This window comes from Lepidochelys olivacea (assembly GCF_965140295.1).
Source record: "Lepidochelys olivacea isolate rLepOli2 genome assembly, chromosome: 1".
NCBI lineage: Eukaryota > Metazoa > Chordata > Testudines > Cheloniidae > Lepidochelys > Lepidochelys olivacea.
In genome coordinates, this window is record NC_140411.1 from 49,220,204 (window position 1) to 49,241,842 (window position 21,639).

A 21,639-nucleotide genomic window follows, 5' to 3' on the forward strand; every position below is an offset into this window, starting at 1 on the left:
ATTTGTAAAGTGCTTTGAAGATATAAAAAGCTATATAAACACTAAGCAATATTATTTTAAGGAGCAATGACTGAGCACAGATTAGTGTTTTACACGAAATTTAAAATACTACTATTTCTTATAAAATGCCTTCCCTCCTCATCCCACATACCGAAACACACAAAAGAAACTTTGCAAACACAAATTATAATAATAAATAATTAAAATTTCATAAATACATATGTGCAGAAATATATTTTTGCATGTAACTTTGTCTCTTTGGTATACACTTTGATTTCACGTACCGTGTGAAGTTTAAAGTCTTATGCACCTTTATGCAGTAAAAGTATATATTCATAAATGGAAAATGTTTAAATATTACAAATGGGAGCACAAATAGGAAGAAAAAGCTTAGATTAGTGAGCAAGGGGCTATCATTAAGCAGCTGCAAGCACAAAATTGTCTCCTTGAATGTTAAAAATGTGATGCTGGATTGCAGGTCCTCTCCTATTGAAGACTTTCTTCTTGGGCAGGCAAAATTGACACTGAGAGGCATCTGCTAAGAACTAGTACTCACAGCAGCAGGCTATGTTCAGATGTTTGCTTTCCATTCCAGATTATTTTATGTAAACATTTTCTGGTTCTAATAAATCCAGAAGTGTGATTTTTTTTGCAGTCAAGAACCCCCAGCCCCCAAATGACTCCCCACCTCTCAAATTCCTGATGAATTAGCTTAATTTTTTTTAAATGTTGAAGGAGGGTTGTATAGTAAAATAACACTGCAAATATTGTTTTCTAAAAGAATTAGTTCATTTGTAGCCTATTTTGGAATTGTATCTGCTAAATTCCTGCAACTCATGTGTAAACAGCTCATTATCAAGAAGCCCTTAGAAAATGATTTGACATTTCATAGACATAAATAAAATCTCAAGTTTGTTTAAAAATTGTTGCTGTCTCCATTACATTACTCTTGTTCTTATATTATGAAGTAAGTAAATTTCATTATGTTTATTGTACAGGCTTGCAAACAAGCTGAAAAGTGAACCACTTAAGTCAGACTTTACAATAGATTTAAAACATGAGGTAAGCCATGTTCTATTCCTGTGAGACATGTAAGAAAATAACCTTGTCATTTTCTGTTTAAATGCTGATAAATTGAAGCCTAAATAATAGACTTTTTAAGGTTATTAAAAGTTTTGAACTTTCTGGACCTGTATATTTTTTCCTTCCTTTTCAGTGTTATAATATGTAGAATTGTAAAAGTTCTATTATTACAAAATGTAGATGGTACTGCAAGTAAAGCTGAATTTGTATCATGGGGTAGTGTGCAAGAAGGCATCACTTTTTGGAAGTTTGCTAGGAAAAAAAGGAAGAGGTCCCCAGCTCATCAAATAGAAAAGTTTGCATTTTGAGTCTCCTCTTCTATATCCATTAAGGATTGTCTCAGATATCAGACTGCCTCACTGATATTGAATTTCAACCTAGACTAAACTATTATGATGGTTGTTGGCAGCAGGAAGCATTTTAAGAGGCCTGCTTGTGGCTTGTGTGTGTGTATTATTCAGGCAGTACAGCCAAACAGATTTGGGAATTTGTGGAAGTGTGTGTGTGGGCGGGGGGTGAGGGGTGGGGAATGGAAATGCATCACTGTTTTCTGAGAAAGGAAGTTTATATTTGGATGGTTGTCAAGAGTCATTTCCACCATTTCTGGTTTATCCAGAAAGTCCCTCTATTTCTCTCTGATGCAGACCTTCCTGGGGCCATCCTCCTTTGCCACACCCAGACTAGGTTACTGTAACACACTCTAATTGACCCCAAGGCTGTAACAATTGAAATGGCAATCGCTCGCTTGCTTCTTCAAATAGAAGTAAAGGGGTGGTTACACCTGTCCTCCATAAATTACACTGCCTGCAAGTAAATCAAAGGATACAATCAAGTATCTTTAATATTGGTATTATAGAGTCTAAATTATGAAGATGTTAAATATTTGAGCTTAGTTTACGATCCTGCCCTCATGAATCCACTCATTCCTTAATCCCAGTGTATTTAGATTTCAGTGAGGACTGGAGAAGCTGGAGATACAAGGGAGATGTGACAGAAGAGTAATTACCATGTTCTTCTGTTTTGCTTTATCATTGTTGAGGGGAAAAGGAATTGTATTATGCTCATGTACCTTCAGTAAGAGAATCCAAGTCACATCATTTGCCTTAAGTGTTTTTTTTTTTCACCTTTGTGTCTATTAGGTCTAGCTGCTGCCTATTCATTAGTCTTCTTCCTAATACTGTCTACATTCACTTCTCTGCTGTGGCTTTCCAGATGGAACACAGTCTGTCTTACAAATATATGGCTTTTTTTTGTCATAAAGCACACACATTGTGTTCGTTTATGGTTTTCTGCAAGAAGACCTTTTAGAATGGCATTCCATAAAATACCTTTCATTTTCAATGTGAATCTTAGAACTCTGTTTTATCCTCCACATTCAGTGGAGCCCCATGCTTTATTTAATGCACACTAGCCTATGCTGTACTGAATACAAAATTATTTATTTTCTCCTGGGTGTTTCTGTGGCGCTCTCACCATAATATCTGAGTGCTTCACAAACATTAATGAGTTTGTTTTCACAACATTTCTGTGAGATTAGGTGATATTGTCCCCATTAGAATTATTATCCCAATTTTACATCTGGGGAACTGAGGCACATTGAAATTAAGATCCAAGTGCTCACTAATTTTTGGAGCCCAACTTGAGACACGTAGGTCCTTATTTTTTGTCTACTTAGCCTTTTTATAGCACTTCATTTATTCAAAGCAAGCTTCCAGTCAACTTCAGTTGCAGTTGAGTGCTCACTAATTCTACAAATCTGAAGATCACTTTTAGTGATCAGCAATGAATTATGTTGGTTTAAGTGACTTGCCGGCACTTACAACTTTAATCAAAAATGGATTCTAACATAAGCTGAAGAGTGGTTTAGTTTTCCTTAACCTTACTGTGGCATATGATATGGTTTGGCACACAGGCATTTTGATGAAATTGTCTAGAACTATGCCAAGTTGGTTAGTATGTGCAATGGCTCTGTTTTTGAGAAGTCGCCATTTCAGTGTGCATATTGGTGATAGAACAAGTGCTTGGAGGTACCAGAAGAACAGCCTCTTGCAAGCATTATCGCCAATGTTATTCAACTTATATTCGAATGACCTACCATATATTGGGTCTCACAAGTTTGTTTATGCAGGCAACATATTCCTCGGCACTCAGTCACACTCCTTTGACATACTTGAGAGTGTTCTGAGTGCAGATATGGCAGGTATGGTCAATTATTGTTGTCTGTGGCATCTGATACCAAGTGGAAGTAAGACTGTGTCAATTATCTTCCACTTACATCATGCATAAGTGGGCAGAGACCTGAAGATAGTTCTCAATGGTCAGTGAATAAAGCATGATTTACACCCAGTTTATGTAGGCGTCATGTTGGATAGAACTCACATATTGTGACCATCTTAAAAGACAGTGACTAAGGTCAAAACACGCAACAACCGGCTCTGAAAACTACCCAGAATGCCATGAGGCTCCAGTGCCCAAACATTATACACTTCAGCCTTGGCAGTGTTATTCAGTGGCAGAATATTGCTCTCCAGTATGGGCTTGCTAGTCTCACACAAAGATTATTGATGTATAACTTAATTCCACCATACGTATTATTTCAGGCACTCTTAAATCTACTCTTCTACCATGGTTACCAGTTCTCTGCAATATTGCTCTGCCCAGTGCATGCAGAGAGGAAAACATAGCAAAGCTTGTGACAAAATTATGTGATATTAAATTAAAGACCTGTTTAATCCACCATATTGTCATCTGCCCTTTTGGCTACCTATCTGGGTATGTTTACCAGATGAGGGATTTACGGTAGAGGAAGCATTGCGAGCTTCATGGTCTGCAGAGAAAGTAATTATATTATCTTGTCTTGTACCCCACTCAAATTCAGCCTGGGTTTGATTTACCACAAAGGCATGGAGCTTTCTGAAGCAGTTTCATACCAGACATGGAATTTGTGCTGCAGCGGAATTTCATTGGTGTTTTAGAGTCAGTCCACTATGTCAGTGTGGGCAGCCACAAACCATGACACAGTGCTGAGGACTGCAAAATGACTCAACTTCCTGGAGGTCTTTGTGCCTTGAACGTGATTGATGAGAATGCCATTGCTTGTCTTGACCGGATTGCATATGCCAAGTGTAGTGACTTGCCCAGCATCACTTAGGAGCTCTGTGGTAGAGGCACAGCTGGAATTCAGTCCTTCATAGTAATATTTAACTTTCTTAACTAAAAGACTATCCTTTCTCTTCCTGCAGTTCCCTGCCTCATTCACTACATACCTTCCAGCTTCTGCAACAAATGAGGCAGGGTCCTATAGACAACAGTCTCCTTCAGTACACAACCCTGATTCATTCTCAGAACACATCCTGGGATGGGGGGATGAGCTGGGGATCCTGGGGTAGGGGGAAAGTAGTATCTGAACATGTAATTAAAGACTATATCATGGCTGGCTAGACTGTCAGGCTCAACGGATAGTGATCAATGGCTCAATATATAGTTGACAGCCGGTATCAAGCGGAGTGCCCCAGGGGTCGGTCCTGGGGCCGGTTTTGTTCAACATCTTTATTAATGATCTGGATGATGGGATGGCTTGCACCCTCAGCAAATTCGCAAATGACACTAAGCTTGGGGGAGAGGTAGATACGCTGGAGGGTAGGGATAAGGTCTAGAGGGACCTAGACAAATTGGAGGATTGTGCCAAAAGAAATCTGATGAGGTTCAACAAGGACAAGTGCAGAGTCCTGCACTTAAGATGGAAGAATCCCATGCATCGCTACAGGCTGGGGACCGACTGTCTAAGCAGCAGTTCTGCAGAAAAGGACCTGGGGATTACAGTGGATGAGAAGCTGGATATGAGTCAGCAGTGTGCCCTCTTTGCCAAGAAGGCTAATGGCATATTGGCCTGCATGAGTAGGAGCATTGCCAGCAGATGGAGGGAAGTGATTATTCCCTTCTATTCTGCACTGGTGGGCCACATCTGGAGTATTACCTCCATTTTGGTACAGAAAGGATGTGGTCAAATTGGAGAGAGTCCAGCAGAGGGCAACAAAAATGATCAGGGGGCTGGGACACATGACTTATGAGGAGAGGCTGAGGGAACTGGTCTTGTTTAGTCTGGAGAAGAGAAGAGTGAAGGGGGATTTGATAGCAGCCTTCAACTACCTGAAGGGGGGTTCCAAAGAGGATGGAGCTTGGCAGTTCTCAGTGGTAGCAGATGATAGAACAAGGAATAATGGTCTCAAGTTGCAGTGTGGGAGGTCTAGGTTGGATATTAGGAAACGCTATTTCACTAGGAGGGTGGTGAAGCACTGGAATGGGTTACCTAGGGAGGTGATGGACTCTCCATCCTTAGAGGTTTTTAAGGCCAGGCTTGACAAAGCCCTGGCTGGGATGATTTAATTGGTGTTGGTTCTGCTTTGAGCAGGGGGTCGGACACTAGATGGCCTCCTGAGGTCTCTCCCAATTCTAATCGTCTATGATTCTATGATCATAATGCATATGTTCAAAGGAGACGAATCAAGATTACACAGGCAAACTTAATCCTGGCTTTTCCTATGCTTGACTTGGCAACCTAAGGTAGATTTTTAAAATAATTTTCGAAGTGTTTTTTTTTAAAAGCAACTGAGACAGAAATTCCATCATGTGGAACCATATTGCTCCCCAGGTTGGGTCATCATTTGGTTTAGGACTTTAGGTTCACCTCTACCACTAGAGCTGAAAGAGTAACTGATAGCAGCAGGAAACTGTTAGCCTCTGTGTGTATCAGTCACTAGAGGAGGGCCGTGAGACACCTTGCCAGCAGGTTTCATAGCTATCTGCTGAAAGAGGAGTGGAGAGACTAAGTTCTGTAGGAGTTTTCTCTTGTAGTTGTAGACACTTCTGCTCCTGTGCCCCTACCTGTCTTTGTCTCCCTCTGTTACTATATATGCCTGCAACTTCTGGCTTCTGCTTCTGTCCACCACCCCCGGCTCCTGATGCTAACCTCCACCTCTCGTTCTATCCAAATCTTCCCACCCAATCCTGAATCCTGCTCACCTCTGTCCCTGCTCCTGTCAAAGTCCTCCTGCCCCACCCTGGATCCTGCTCACCTCCGTCCCTGGCCCAAATCCTCTTTCCTGACCCTGGATCCTGCTCACCTCCGCCTCTGCTCATATCCAAATCCCCCCATCCCAGCTTCTGCTCCTGTTCATCCCCCACCCTATCCCATCTCCTATTGCCTTCTCCTTCTGCACCTATCCATGCCCCACCCGTATCAGTTCCTGACCCTTCCTCCCCTCTATTGCTTCCTAGCTTCTGGCTCCTGCAACACCCCCAGATGTCAGGAGGAGTATTTGCAGGGAAAATTCTGCTATCCTCCTGCATTCCCAAGATAGAGCATTATTCAGTGCAGACAGTATATTAGGAGAATTTAGCTATCAAAAGTCTCCACTGAATATGTGCAAACCGAGGGTTGGTTTTTTGTTTGTTTTTTAAGGTTTTGTAACTTGGCCAAATTTGTGAGATTTCTCATGGGGGTGGCCAAAGATATCAGAGCAACCCTCCTGCCAAAATCAAGTGTCTGCTTCAAAACATGGAGGTGCTGGAGCTTCTCAGTGAAGTAGTTCAGCATTTAAGGCCAGAAGGGATCACCAGATCATCTAATCTGATCTCCTGTGTATTTCAGGATACCAATGTCACCCTCACAACTGACAACAACTGAAACTAGTCCAAAGTATTACAGCCTATAGGAGACTATGTGCCACAGGCAGAGAATAAGAGGGATTGAGGTGCACAGTACTTGAGGCCCCCGTAATGGCAGGGAAATGAGTAAGTGAGATATACCCAGATAATCCTGACAAGTGACATGCACCCACATGCTGCAGAGAAAGGTGAAAACCCTACAAGGTCACTGTTAATCTGACCTCGGGGGAAATTCCTTCCTGACCCCACATATTGCAATCAGTTATACTGTGAGCATGTGAGCAAAGAAAGAATTTGAAAGAATTTTTTTAATTATAGCAGAAACATATTTCCCTCTCCTTTTGTTCTCTGAAACATCTGAACCATTTTAGCTGAAACTTTCAAAAAGGAGGGAGGGAAGGAATCAGCCTGATGCAGACATCCAGCATAGAAAATTTCATCTCATACAGTTAGTTGAAGTTAATAGCAACTGAAAACAGGGACTTAAAATGGGAAATGTCAAGTAACCTTAACTAGAGGTGGTGCTAACAGCTCCACATATAATAATTTATAACATGGAGCATAATTAATTCAAGATACGCTGAGAGAAGATGAACTTTTGCCTTTACTTCAGACGTTGTCCTTGTGTTACTTTTTCTTTCTTTAAAGACGTTTGTTAGCATTCTGGTAATCTTTCAGTTTACAATAGACAAAAGGATCTTTCAGTACACTTCCATGGTAGTTTCGTGTTCATTCTGGAGTATTTTAAATTATCATCAGAGAACAGGTCCATTTTAAAATCTATTTATTGTTGACATTAGAACAAACAGAATTAAGCATTCCATATCACAAAAATTAATTGCAAAGAACAACACAAAAAATAAACTTTATCTTATATTTAAGAGTAGGTGCAGATAAATTTATTCAGTCCCCTTCCTTCCTCCTGTACCCCGGCTTTTTTTGTTATGTATTTACACTTACAATTTTTTGGCAATTTGGAGTGCCTGGAGCTAATTATTTTTAAAACTTTCAAGATATGGCAGAGAGGTTTTTTTTAAGTAAAAATTGTGGTTTGATTTTAAAATCAAAATGCAAAGTAAATAAACTAGTTAATCAATTCATACACACAGTCTCTGCAGAATCCTCTTTATTTCCCTGTTTCTTCTGTCATGTTTTATTAATTTGCTTTATAACAATGATTTCTGAGTATATTACGAAAACTGTTGTTTAATTCCATTACTCATTACTACTTATGTTGTATATTTTGATAGATTGCATTATATATTTGGCAGAAAGGCAATGGTCCACATCTTACTCCAGTGCCTGAGTTTTGTACGGATGACTTGAACGCATATAAGGCTGTTAACTGTGCCACAATGTTCAGTAACTTCCTACCGGTTTGCGTAAGTATCATATTTTAAATTATACTTACAAGCTAGAGAGAGCATTGTTATTACAAAGGCTGAAACTTGACTTACAGAAAATCTCAGGGATCTGGAGAAAATATTTTTACCAAATTAAGGGGAAAAAATATCACATTTGGAGTACCATTCTCCTACTGTTTCTTACATGCTCAGCCCTCTATTACACATTGTATTTTTTATAGACATGATTGATCTATCTAAGGTACTCATGTTCCCCCAGTACCAGAGTATCTGAGCACCTCACAGTCTTTAATGTATTTTGCCTCACAACATCGCTGTGGGCAGGGGAAGTGCTATTTTACCCATTTTATGAATGGAAAAGTGACTTGCCCAACATCACACAGGAAGTCTGTTAGACTCCAGTCTTCCAGATCCCATACTAGTGCTCTAACCATTGGATTGTTCTTCCTGTCTGTTAAATAGATAGTTCCATATCATGTACCCTTCAATAGGAATTGAAAACACAATACCTAGTAAGATTATTACCTGTCCTCATTTTTATTTATAGAAGCTGTTTGTTGAAACTATTGCATGCACTATTTAATTATTTGTCCTGGTGACCCTTTTTCTTTAAATGTAAAGTGATGGCAATGCTGTTAGTAATTCTACTCCTTTTGCCTAGTCCCTTTAACTATGTTGAATAATTTATTATATTTTATTGGTGTTCTGCCATGGTAAGTGATATGTTTTCAGTTTCCTTTTTAGAATCCTTAGAACTATCAGTGTGGGTCAGTGGCTAGAGCAGTGGACCATGGCTCAGGAGTCCTGGGTTGTATTCTCAGCTCTGCTACTGGCTTGCAGAGTGGCCTTGGGCAAGTCACTTCACTTGCTGTGCCACTGTTTCCTTATCTGTAAATGGGAATAATGATACTTACCTCCTTTGTAAAGCACGTTGAGATCTACGGATGAAGATCAGTATATAAGAATTAGGTAGTGGGGGTATTAATTTGAATGTAGTGCACTAAGGTAGGATTACAAACCCTTGTGTTCCCCACAACAAATGTGAGCTAAACAGATAATAGCAAACCTAGAAAAAAATTAAATAAAATCTTGGAGCTAAGAAGACACACACATGAACTTTTTGTCAAGCATTTAGCATGTATAGCAAAAGACGATAGAGCTAGGAGAAACTGCTGTGAGAGAAAACCAAGTGTGACACTCTGTGCCCCATATTCACCATGGTGATATAATTATGATGTTTTGTACAAATAATGCCTTGTAAGGTATCATTTTAAAATTTTAAATCTGAACATAGAATCATAGAATATCAGGGTTGGAAGGGACCCCAGAAGGTCATCTAGTCCAACCCCCTGCTCGAAGCAGGACCAATTCCCAGTTAAATCATCCCAGCCAGGGCTTTGTCAAGCCTGACCTTAAAAACCTCTAAGGAAGGAGATTCTACCACCTCCCTAGGTAACGCATTCCAGTGTTTCACCACCCTCTTAGTGAAAAAGTTTTTCCTAATATCCAATCTAAACCTCCCCCACTGCAACTTGCAACATTAAGTTTTATGTGCTATCATTGTATATGAAGTTATTAAATTTTCCTATGTATGTGCCACTGAAACATGTTGTGAGGTTGGGAACACCCACAAGCAACCTTTCACGTACAACAAAACAATAAAGCCAAACAACACTGATGGCCCATCAAGGAGAATACACTCACAAGGATTAGCCCAGGAACTGTGTGCAATGGAAACCTTTCAGAGATGGCACATAGCCAAGGGAGACTGTTTGACTCATGTCACAGCAAAAGATCTTTCCAGCAAGCTGAAAGAAGATACAAAAGGGGGAAGTGACCTCACTTGACCTCACTCCCTTTACAACACAACACCTGGAAACACCTTAGGAAGAGGGGTCCAGGCAGGACAGAAGAATTCCAGCCTGTGTATGCAAAAGCTATAACTTGCTTGTGCTAGCTAACAGGATGAGACACCGCTTGATTCAAATCCTATCTAATTTATAAGGCCTAGATTGCATTTCTGTTTATTTCTTAGGTAATCTGCTTTGATCTGTACGCTCACTAATAATCACTTAAAATCTATCTTTCTGCAGTTAATGAATTTGTTTTATATTTTTTATCTAAAACAGTGTGTTTTGCTAGAAGTGCTTAAGGAATATGCTCAGGATCAAAAACTGGTGCATTGTCCTCTCCACATTGGGGCAGGGGCGGACTGGGAAATAAACGTACAGGTCAGGCTTTTGACCAGGACAAGACAGTACACCTCTGGGGTGGATAAGGAATTGGTTAAAGGGGAGACTACAGCAGGTCCTACTGAAAGGTGAACTGTCAGGCTGGAGGGAGGTTACCGGTGGAGTTCCTCAAGGATCAGTTTCGGGACCAGTCTTATTTAATCTTTTTATTACTGACCTCGGCACAAAAAGTGGGAGTGTGCTAATAAAGTTTGCAGATGATACAAAGCTGGGAGGTATTGCCAATTTAGCGAAGGACCGGGATATCATACAGGAGGATCTGGATGACCTTGTAAACTGGAGTAATAGTAATAGGATGAAATTTAATAGTGAGAAGTGTAAGGTCATGCATTTAGGGATTAATAACAAGAATTTTAGTTATAAGCTGGGGACGCATCAATTAGAAGTAACAAAGGAGGAGAAGGACCTTGGAGTATTGGTTGATCATAGAATGACTGTGAGCCGCCAATGTGATATGGCTGTAAAAAAGCTAATGCGTCTTGGGATGCATCAGGAGAGGTATTTCCAGTAGGGATAAGGAGGTTTTAGTACCGTTATACAAGGCACTGTGAGACCTCACCTGGGATACTGTGTGCAGTTCTGGTCTCCCATGTTTAAGAAGGACGAATTCAAACTGGAACAGGTACAGAGAAGGGCTACTAGGATGATCCGAGGAATGGAAAACTTGTCTTATGAAAGGAGACTCAAGGAGCTTGGCTTGTTTAGCCTAACTAAAAGGAGGTTGAGGGGAGATGTGATTGCTCTCTATAAATATATCAGAGAGATAAATACCGGAGAGGGAGAGGAATTATTTAAGATCAGTACCAATGTGGACACAAGAATAAATGGATATAAACTGGCCACCAGGAAGTTTAGACTTGAAATTAGACGAAGGTTTCTAACCATCAGAGGAATGAAGTTTTGGAATAGCCTTCCAAGGGAAGCAGTGGGGGCAAAAGATCTATCTGGCTTTAAGATTAAACTCGATAAGTTTATGGAGGAGATGGTATATGGGGTAACGTGATTTTGGTAATTAAATATTCATGGTAAATAGGCCTAATGGCCTATGATGGGATGTTAGATGGGGTGGGATCTGAGTTACCCAGGAAAGAATTTTCTGTAGTATCTGGCAGTTGAATCTTGCCCATATGCTCAGGGTTTAGCTGATTGCCATATTTGGGGTCGGGAAGGAATTTTCCTCCAGGGCAGATTGGAAGAGGCCCTGGAGGTTTTTCGCCTTTCTCTGTAGCATGGGACAGGGGTCAGTTGCTGGAGGATTCTCTGCTCCTTGAAGTCTTTAAACCATGATTTGAGGACTTCAATAGCTCAGACATAGGTGAGAGGTTTTTCGCAGGAGTGGGTGGGTGAAATTCTGTGGCCTGCGTTGTGCAGGAGGTCAGACTAGATGATCATAATGGTCCCTTCTGACCTTAGTATCTATGAATCTAAGCTGTGGAGCTGGGGGAGAAGCCTCCATGTAACTGCAGCTGGGTGTGTCCCTGCCTGTGTAAAGGTTTGTGTAAGTGCAGGACCAGGAGTGGTCTGCAGCTTGTCACAGCCTTCACAGTGAGAGGGGGCCCAGATTGGCATGTCAGAGGGGGCCCAGATTGGCATGTTCCAGGTTGCACCCCGGAGGGGCTCGTCACACCATTTCTTGTGCTTGAGGGGAGCAGTGCTTTGCATCTCGGCAATAATCTCTGTGACAGTTCAGACGTGATTAACTGTGGTCCTTGAGGATTGTCTACTCTGGGAAGATAGCACAGAGCTTGCATCCCATGGTAAGGGCGGGCCTAATGTGGCATTAAACCATCTTTGTGACCTCCAGAGTCCTAAGGCCGGTCTATGTAATGGCAGCTTCCTATAGCTGTCCTATAAGCTGCAGCTCCCTATGCCCATACTTCTGAGGTGGTCCTTGGAAGGCAGCTTTATGTCTATCTTCCACAGTTCATGTGTTGGAAGAATTCTCCCCCAAGCAGATCCAGGGCTTTTAGGGATCCTTTACATTGCTCTGGCCCTCCTACCTGTATAAAGGGGCTGGAGCTGGGTGATGTTCTCACCCTGTCTGTTTGAGCAGGACAGTAGGAGTTTGGAGACCAGTCCTTCTTTACTCAGCACCTTTATTGACTCACTGTGTGACTTCAACCTCTCTGTCCCTTAGTTTCACTGTCTGGAAAATAGGGTCAATAATCATCAATTTTCTGTATGAAGCACTTTGATTCTTTCAGTACAAAGGTGCTGTATAATTACAAAGTAGTATTAGTAAGGCATTTTTTAATTAGAAAAGAAAGTGATTGTACTACCATATTGTTTAATGTCTAGTGAGATAAAATCCTGACATCTACCTCAGAACTCATTACTTTCAGATAGCTTTTCACCACAAATCTCCACTTCAGTGATTTCTTCTCTCACTCTGGCATGTGATCCTTTAAAAACAAATGCAAATAGTGAAAAATCCCAAAGCACCTAAAACAAAATATCATAGAGAAAAATGTATGAAAACATTTTTATTGCTTTTCTTGTACTGCCCTTTGTCAGCGTTTGTCTAATTTAGATTTTAAATTATTGGAAACAGGTGTGCTTTAAAGTGCTTTGCACTTCAATAACTATAAAAATGTGTTAATTATTGTCTGTATGTCAATGAATGCAGCATAACTTTATGAATATTGCTTACACCAAAACAGTTTTTTCTGATATGTAATCCTTTTTAAATTTCTGCTTCCCAACATTGGTGGAGGGATAGCTCAGTGGTTTGAGCATTGGCCTGCTAAACCTTGGGTTGTGAGTTCAAGCCTCCAGGGGGCCATTTAGGAATCCGGGGCAAAAATTGGGAATTGGTCCTGCTTTGAGCAGGGGGTTGGACTAGATGACCTCCGGAGGTCCCTTCCAACCCTGAGATTCTATGATCCTGCAGTTTCTGCATCCTACATTACAACAATTATTTTGTTACAAAGATGACCAAATGTGTGACATTTTATCAGGGTTAGTACACGAATTCCTCCTATTCATTTTCTTAATGATTTGTGTTTCTGACTCCAGCTATAATACTACAACATCTGAAAACAATCATTGGACAATGTTATTTCAGTCATTTGAAAGTACTGATGCCATATCTTGACAGGTAGAAAATGTATTTTGAACTGTACTACTTAGCACTGTACATTCTGCAATGCAAAGGTATTTTCTTTTTTATTTCCAAAACATACATGTGTATACAATGTAAAGTTAAAAGCAGTGTCTGCAATTACATCATTCATTTTTCCATTTCCTTATAGGGAGACCCAGTGAAGAAAGAGGATATCTTTGTTGCTGTAAAAACATGCCGAAAATTTCACAGAGACAGAAGTAAGTTCTTAATTTTTCAAGACTGAAGCTGTATGTCGCACAGGTTAATGAAATTACCTTAATAGTTAATCAGCAAGCTAACATACTAGAATAAGTGTTTGTTGTATGTAGTTCCCATAACTAACTATAACTTTAACTTATAACTTTAACTGTTTGTGAAATCTCCAGGAAAATATAAAAGCTGAATAGTTTCAGTTTTCAGAATTTAACAAGATCCCCAAACTGACCCACATTAATCCATTTATAATCTGCTTAACTATTTCATGATTTAAAAATGCCAAGTTTAAAAAATATTCCTTCAATCCCAAGTGGCCCAAACAAATGCACTGCACTCTTTCATTTCTCCCTGAATGTCACGAAGCCTTCACACTGTTGATATTCAGGGAACATTCAGAATGCCATCATTATAAATTATTGTGGCTATGTGGAAACGTAGCTATTTGCTGAGGAAAGAATTACATAGTGTTTCATTTTTATCCAAACTGTTTCTACTTCATGTTACTTTATTTAGGTTAACATTATCATTCTATGAAAAATAATAATTACTTGAAAAAAATTACCTAACACGAATATCTTGCATTCTTATCCAAATGACCATCTTCCTTTCATATTAATGGCTTCAGATTAAGTAAAATATATTTTACTTTTATACCAGGGTGTCTTATAAAAAACTTAATTCAAATAAACCAACAATTCCAAATAAACTCTGTGTAATAATTTGGGAAATAGCAATCTGGTTAGCTGTCTTGCTCCCTCCCCCAATAACAGGGGTTTGTCAAGCTCATTGCTAGGTGATCTATTTAGGTTCCAGACAAATAGCTGTTACAGGGAGGATCAAATCACTCTCAGGTTGAAGCTAATTAAGGTAGCCTGCCTAAATTAGTAGTTGTTAGGTAATAGCCAGTATTTTCTACCCCCAACATAGGGTTACATGAAACAGTCCAGTACAATTCAGGATGACACAGCTATTTAATTTACTATTTTAATGACAAATTTAGAATTAAATAATATGATTTGTCAGGATTAAACATACGACTCCTAACCAATGGAATATATGTGTGTGTGATCTTTTAGATGACAGTGTTGTTTAACCTACGGTTGTCTCAGGTATTTGAGCAACTGCTTTGTAGGAGTTGTTTTTAAATAGGTTCTGTCCACACACTTCTGTACTCTTACATGCGCAACCAGTCATCTGCTGGAGTTAAAAACAAGTGCAAGAATTCTATGGTAGAGACATCCTTCTGGTAATAAAAAATATGGGAAAAGAAAACAAAACCAAAAAGACAGATACTTATGCAGGATGGTTGTCACAATTCTTGTGGTTTCATTCAGCCTCAAGAATCTGTTACATGGTTGAAAAGATTAGCCATTGGTCCTACTGACTTCGATGATTAATGTTGACACACTTGCTGGCTGCCTAGAGGTTACTTGCTTGAAGATGCTGAATCTTAAATGTTGCATGTTGCTGGATTCCTACCCATTGGTGGGCTTGCTGGGACAATGGAGGAAGCATAGGCCTCTTAGTCAGTCATTGCATAGCCAGAGGCTAGCAGCCATGACAACAGCCATTGCAGGCAAACAAGCCAGAAGCCAGTAGCAGGTCATCTTCCTAATGTTCAGTTTTTGAAGCTGGTGGTCTGACTGGTCCCGACACCTCCTCCTCCTCTCCCACCCCACCCCCGCCAACGCCCCCGCCCACACACTTTGGAACTCTTCTCAGGAGCTTCTCTCCTGTTCTGAGGCCATTGGCATTACCTAGTAGGGGCGGATTAGGTCACCTTTATGCAAACAAAGTGCCTCCCCATTCTAGTAATTTCAAGTTCAGGAAAGTCCACAGATACAGACTAACACGGCTGGTACTCTGAAACACAGATGCAAAGTTTACTCACTGACTTGGTCAGCAAGTTTAGGTGTATTTTGAGACATTTGAGGTCATGGGTCAGTTTACAGGCATTATTCGACTATCCTAAAAAGCCCTGACTCAAAAATAATTTTAAAAAAGCAAAGCTAGCAAAAAGTTGGAAGTAAAATCAAAGGAATAGACCAATCATACATTTACTCAGCCATGAGGGGGATGGGTTCTGTTTACAGACATTCTTATAACTTAACCTTTATATTTTGGCTCTTATCCCCTCAACTTTTGAATAGTATCTTGTTGACACACACACAATCTGTGCGAAAGGTTGGACTTCAACTCAGTCAGAGTAAAAAAGTCTTTTGCTCCTAAAATCACAATTTTGGGGTTCAGGTTTTTTAATGCAAGTCTGTGTGCCTCACCCCCTGTGAGTTAGGTAAAGTTTATTGATGTTGCTAATTTGTTATTCTGTCAGAATTATGTGACTATAGTAATTGTTGCTGTTGGCATGTATTCTATAGGAAAACAGTATATTTATTAAAAAGAAGAGTTTAGATTTTAGAAACGAGATTTTTCCCCAGTTAATCTCTCTCTTTTCTTACTGTATGATGTTGACCTCCCAGGAATTAAGATGGGGGCGCAAAAGTCATGCATGGTGAATTATTCTTTGAGAAGACCATAATGGGGGGGTTGAATAAGAGGGAACTGTGAAGTGCAATTCATATTATATGAAGAAAGGACAGAAGTGGTGAAGGGAGCACCCGTTATTAAATATTTACCATTTGAGCACAAATTATTTTAATAGTTTAGGGTGATATATATTATATTAGATCTAAAAAAAGGAACCAAAGGCTTTAAAGGCTGGGAGACATGAATGCACAGTATAAACATCCTTCAAGGAACACATGTTGAAGACGGAGGAAAATTCTTGAACTTTCCTCACAGCTTCCAGTGTTACACAGTGAAGGATAAGCTCACCCAAGAATGTGAAAGATTAATGGATTCCAGCTTCAGAAAGCTCCTTTTTTCCAGTAAGTCATTTTTTTATTATACGCCAAAAGCTACAATAATGGAACATTAAGGCTGAGAATTTAATTACATGTAACTGAGGGCATTTAAAATTAAGAATTTACCACAACTTTAACTCTCCCTTTTGCATGTATGCATTTTATGATCACATTAAAAGAATAAAATGTACCTCCAAGGTTTTAGAAAGAGGCGCAATTCAAATATAAACCAGGAGCACAGAGTTGAGTTAGAATCATAGAATATTAGGGTTGGAAGAGACCTCAGGAGGTCATCTCATCCAATCCCCTATTTAAAGCAGGACCAACACCAACTAACTCATCCCAGCCAAGGCTTTGTCAAGCCGGGCCTTAAAAATCTCTCAGGATGGAGATTCCACCACCTCCCTAGGTAACCCATTCCAGTGCTTCACCACCCTCCTAGTGATATAGTGTTTCCTGATATCCAACTAGACCTCCGCCACTGCAACTTGAGACCATTGCTTCTTGTTCTGTCATCTGCCACCACTGAGAACAGCTGAGCTCCATCCTCTTTGGAACCCCCTTTCTGGTAATTGAAGGCTGCTATCAAATCCCGCTTCACTCTTCTCTTCTGCAGACTAAACAAGCCCAGTTCCCTCAGCCTCTCCTCATAAGTCATGTGCCCCAACCCCATAATAATTTTCATTGCCCTCTGCTGGACATTCTCTAATTTGTCCACATCCCTCCTGTAGTGAGGGGACCAAAACTGGACGCAGTACTCCAGGTGCAGCCTCACCAGTGCCAAATAGAGGGGAATAATCACTTCCCTTGGTTTGCTAGCAATGCTCCTACTAATACAGCCCAATATGCCACTAGCCTTCTTGGCAACAAGGGCACACTGCTGACTCACATCCAGCTTCTCGTCCACTGTAATCCCCAGGTCCTTTTCTGCAGAACTGCTGCTTAGACAGTCGGTCCCCAGCCTGTAGCGGCACATGGGATTCTTCCTTCCTAAGTGCAGGACTCTGCACTTGTCATTGTTGAACGTCATCAGATTTCTTTTGGCCCAATCCTCCAATTTGTCTAGGTCACTCTGGACCCTAATCCCTACCCTCCATTGTATCTACCTCTCCCCCCAGTTTAGTGTCATCTGCAAACTTGCTGACGGTGCAATTAATACCATCATCCAGATCATTAATAAAGATGTTGAACAAAACCGGCCCTAGGACCGACCTCTGGGGCACTCTGCTTGATACCAGCTGCCAACTAGACATCGAGCTGTTGATCACTAAATTTGCTTAAGAACTTTTGGTAAAAATTTGCATTTATAGTTAGAATAAAGTACATTTTCTTTGTATTCATTGCCATATAATGCAACATTATGCAATGTGGAGTGATCAAGTAGTGAAAGTCACTTTGAAATATGTACAAGGAGGCAGACTTAAGGTGATGGGAACTTCCTGTGTTCAGTGCAATTCAAATCTCAACCTTAATAATGTATTGACATAACTTTTTGCATAAATTTACTTTTGGGGTTTTGCTGCAATTTGCAAAAAAATAAAAAGATTTAAAAAAGTGCACCGAAATATTTTTAAAAACAGTATCTTCTAGAGCAGAATGTTACTGCATTGGAATCATATCTTCTACAGATCTTAAAGCTTTGTTCATTTTTGTTCACCAATTCTCTCCATTCTTAAACAGCAGTTATCTTTTTGTGCACTTTAATTCTTAAACTGATTATTATTCAGGCAAGAATAAGCAACTCTTGTAACTACTTATGTGAACAGAGCATAGTACAGGAAAGCAAACATCAAATCAAGTACGATTGTTCTTTATGAAGAATCCACTTAGCTGTCAAGAGTTTGTAATGTTTCTGTGCCATACAGTACACATTTTCTGGTCAGCCATGAACCCTCCAGTTTCTCAATTAATGTTCTTTCAACAATTATCAATAGTTTTCTTGCGCTGTTGGGGTGCAATGGCAGAAGTGCGGGGTGCCGAAAGGTTGGAGTACAGGGACTTGGGGTGTAGTGACACTGCTGGGGCTGCAGGGGTTTGGGGTACATTGGCAGAGCTGGAGGCACATTGGGGGTTGAGGTGCACTGACAGAGCTGGGGTATGTCATACCTCTTGCCTTCCCTCACTGAAGCCCCAAATCCCTCTCCTCCTATTTTCCCCATTCCCCCACCTTCTAATACCCCTCCCCTTCCAGGAAACATTCACATGTCTATTTTTTTCCCAGAAATTACTTGGATTGCATTCCCCCCCCAAAAAATTGCCACCCATTACTCACAAATTGTAGAAACCTTCCACCATTCAGTTCAAAACTCCTTTTTGTCATAGGTTAGAATAGATGCATTAACTGAAGGATGAATTCATAGCAAGCCAGAGGACTGTTCATTCATCCAGTCATTAATACCTTAGTTTGACAGTACCAGCAGAAGGAAACCATGTGGCTTTTTTGGGGAGGGGGGGGTGACGGGTCTGGCAGCGCAGCGCCCCTTTGTGGCAGGGGTGGATGGGGTGTCAGGGCCTCACCGCTCTTACTTTCCCACGCCCGTCCTGTAAGGGCATTCCAACGTGGCCTAATGGCCGGTTTCCCTGTGCTCGCCCCTCAGTCGGGGTAGTGGGTCTTAACGGCTTGAGTCCATGGGTCGCCCTGAGTATCGGGCGGTGTGGCCTGACGGCCAGGGTCCACATAAATCGCTCCCTGCATTGGAGCAGTTTTGTGGCCAGAGTCTATACCTTCCCCCTCGCAAGCGGGGTGGTGCGGCCTAGCGGCCAGAGTCTATACCATCCCCCTCGCAAGTGGGGGGTGGTGCGGCCTAGCGGCCAGAGTCTATACCATCCCCCTCACAAGCGGGGGTGGTGCGGCCTAGCGGCTGGACTCTAGATAACTCGCCCCACACGTCAAGGCAGTGTGGCCCAACGGCCCGAGTCCATATAAATCCCTCTCAGGCAGGGAAGTGTATCCCAGGGGTGGGGACCTGGGCCCGCCCTCTCCACCGGGTCCTGACCCAGGGTTCTCCTATTGGCAGGGTTTCCCCACGCGCTTAGCTCGGCGGGGATCCGCCCGCAACATGCTGAGCGTCAGTGCAGCTTTAAAGGTGCCCGTCTCTAAAATGCCCCTGGGTCACTTCTTTCCCTCAATGTAGTCTTCTCCACTCCGGGGGGGGGAATCCTCCGGTCCGTCCCCTCCTTCCAAAACCTCCATCTGGGATGTTGGGTGTGTCCCGGCTTGGTTGGCCCCTGGATCCGGGAGCTTTGGGTGTGCCTCCTTTTCCTCCAGTGGTCAGCCCAGACTGAGCACCTTTGCAGGCTTTTATACCTATTCTCCAGTTGGAGCATGCCCAGCAGGGCTTCCAGGGCGGGGCTTTCTCTCCCAGAAAGGAAGGGTGTTAACCCCTGCGATACCAGTGCAGGGCCACTCAGCCCCGTCACGGGGGGGAAGGAGTTGTAGCTCAGGGATTCCTTGGTCAAATGATCCCAAATTTGGATCACTTATGCTGTCCCACACCCACATGAGGCTCACCAAATTACAAAGCAGTCCAATTAACTGTTCATATTTTAAAGCACTTACAAGAGTTGAACTTCTAAGCATTCAAAATGGCAGGAATGGAAACCCTCAGGCTGTTTTTCTGTATTGTTACATGAGCAGTATTAAAATGTACATTTTCCTAAATACTGTTCTCAAATTGAGTCCCACCAAAGATGTAGTGGGTGCCATGCACTACCTTGGATAAAACTCAACAGAATGGGACAATTTGATCCGCATCACATTAATCAGTTGATCTCCAGCTCTGGGCAAAAAAAACCCCAAACATCTACAATTTTTTTAAAATGTTAATTTTGTCAGGCTTATATCTCTGGAAACCCTGTCTCAAATGACTCCAGATGACTAACCCTACCCTGTACCCTCCTGAGGCACACCAAATTTTAAAGAAAATCTGACTAAGCATGTTGATTTTAGAAGAGTTAGAAAGGTACACCTTTAAACAGATGTCATGATGCAAACTTAACTATAGTGGCACTCCCACACCACTGTAATCATTGTTACCACAGCATTATAAACAAAATCTAACACAGAGGTAAAGGTAATAAATTCCATAGCCTGGTCAGCATTTATTTAAACATCTTGTACAAAGGTGTTGGATTAAATCCTTCATACAATATGAATGACAATACACTAATATTTTATGAGAAGTTTTATTTTTATGTAAAACTCACCCAACCACTCGTGGCTTGTCTTTTACAGAACAATAAAGCTGCCTCTCCTAAATACTGTGGTACTGAAAAGAACAGAATAAGTGTTAGGGTCATGATGCTTTATTTAGAGGCTGCATTTTCATTACCATGCCACTGAATATATCAGCTACCAGGCATCCAACTGTTATGGGTTCGATTTAGTTTATAACACGAGATGTCAAATAACATAGGTTTAATCAATTTACGAGTAAAAGACAAAACAAACAGCATAATACAGAAAGGAAGGCCAATATGCGGTCAACCAATCCGGAACACCACAATGCAGCTGGTCGGCTGTCTCAAAGTTAGGAGCCTAACCCCTCCGGGATGTTTTCAACAAACAGAAGATTTCACAATTTCTTTGAATTACTTTAAATCTAATACATCTTTCTTATATATATTGTTTGACGTGTTTTCAAAGCCAAAGTGATGCCCATAATGGTCTGTACCTGGTAGATGGGGCATAGTTTGTAAGACACACATTTAACACTCTTTACACAAACCCTGCACATAATCAGGACAGAGATTTGCAACAGTTTCTTATCTTTGTTTTGAACATTTGTGGTAAATGAAGGGGAGAGGGGCTAGCTCCCTTTTATGGACACCCAGCCAGCCAGCTAGCTATAAAATCCCTCTTAGTAGCTGTTCTCTACTTGTTTTACCTGTAAAGGGTTAAAAAGTCTCTCTGCTATGTATAGGTAAAAGGAAGTGACTGGGCATCTGGCCAAAAGAGCCAATGGGAAGGCTAGAACTTTTTAAAATTGAAACAAGACTCCTCTTTTGTCTGTCTGTGTTGTTCTCCTGGGGAGATGGGAACAGAGCAGCAATGCTGTAAGAAGCTTTGGGCCAGGTATGAAAAATCATCT

The 21,639-nt window shown here is 41.1% G+C and overlaps 1 protein-coding gene across 3 annotated transcripts in view; it reads left to right on the forward strand.

The window, feature by feature from the left end:
• Positions 1-21,639, forward strand: part of B3GLCT (beta 3-glucosyltransferase) — a 137,852-nt gene that overhangs the window by 95,188 nt on the left and 21,025 nt on the right. For all 3 annotated transcript variants that reach the window (XM_084612209.1, XM_084612210.1, XM_084612211.1), the window contains 3 exons: positions 999-1,062; positions 8,001-8,132; positions 13,618-13,687. In XM_084612209.1, coding sequence (XP_084468335.1) covers positions 999-1,062; positions 8,001-8,132; positions 13,618-13,687 — 266 coding nt within the window. The remainder of the gene's footprint in view (positions 1-998; positions 1,063-8,000; positions 8,133-13,617; positions 13,688-21,639) is intronic.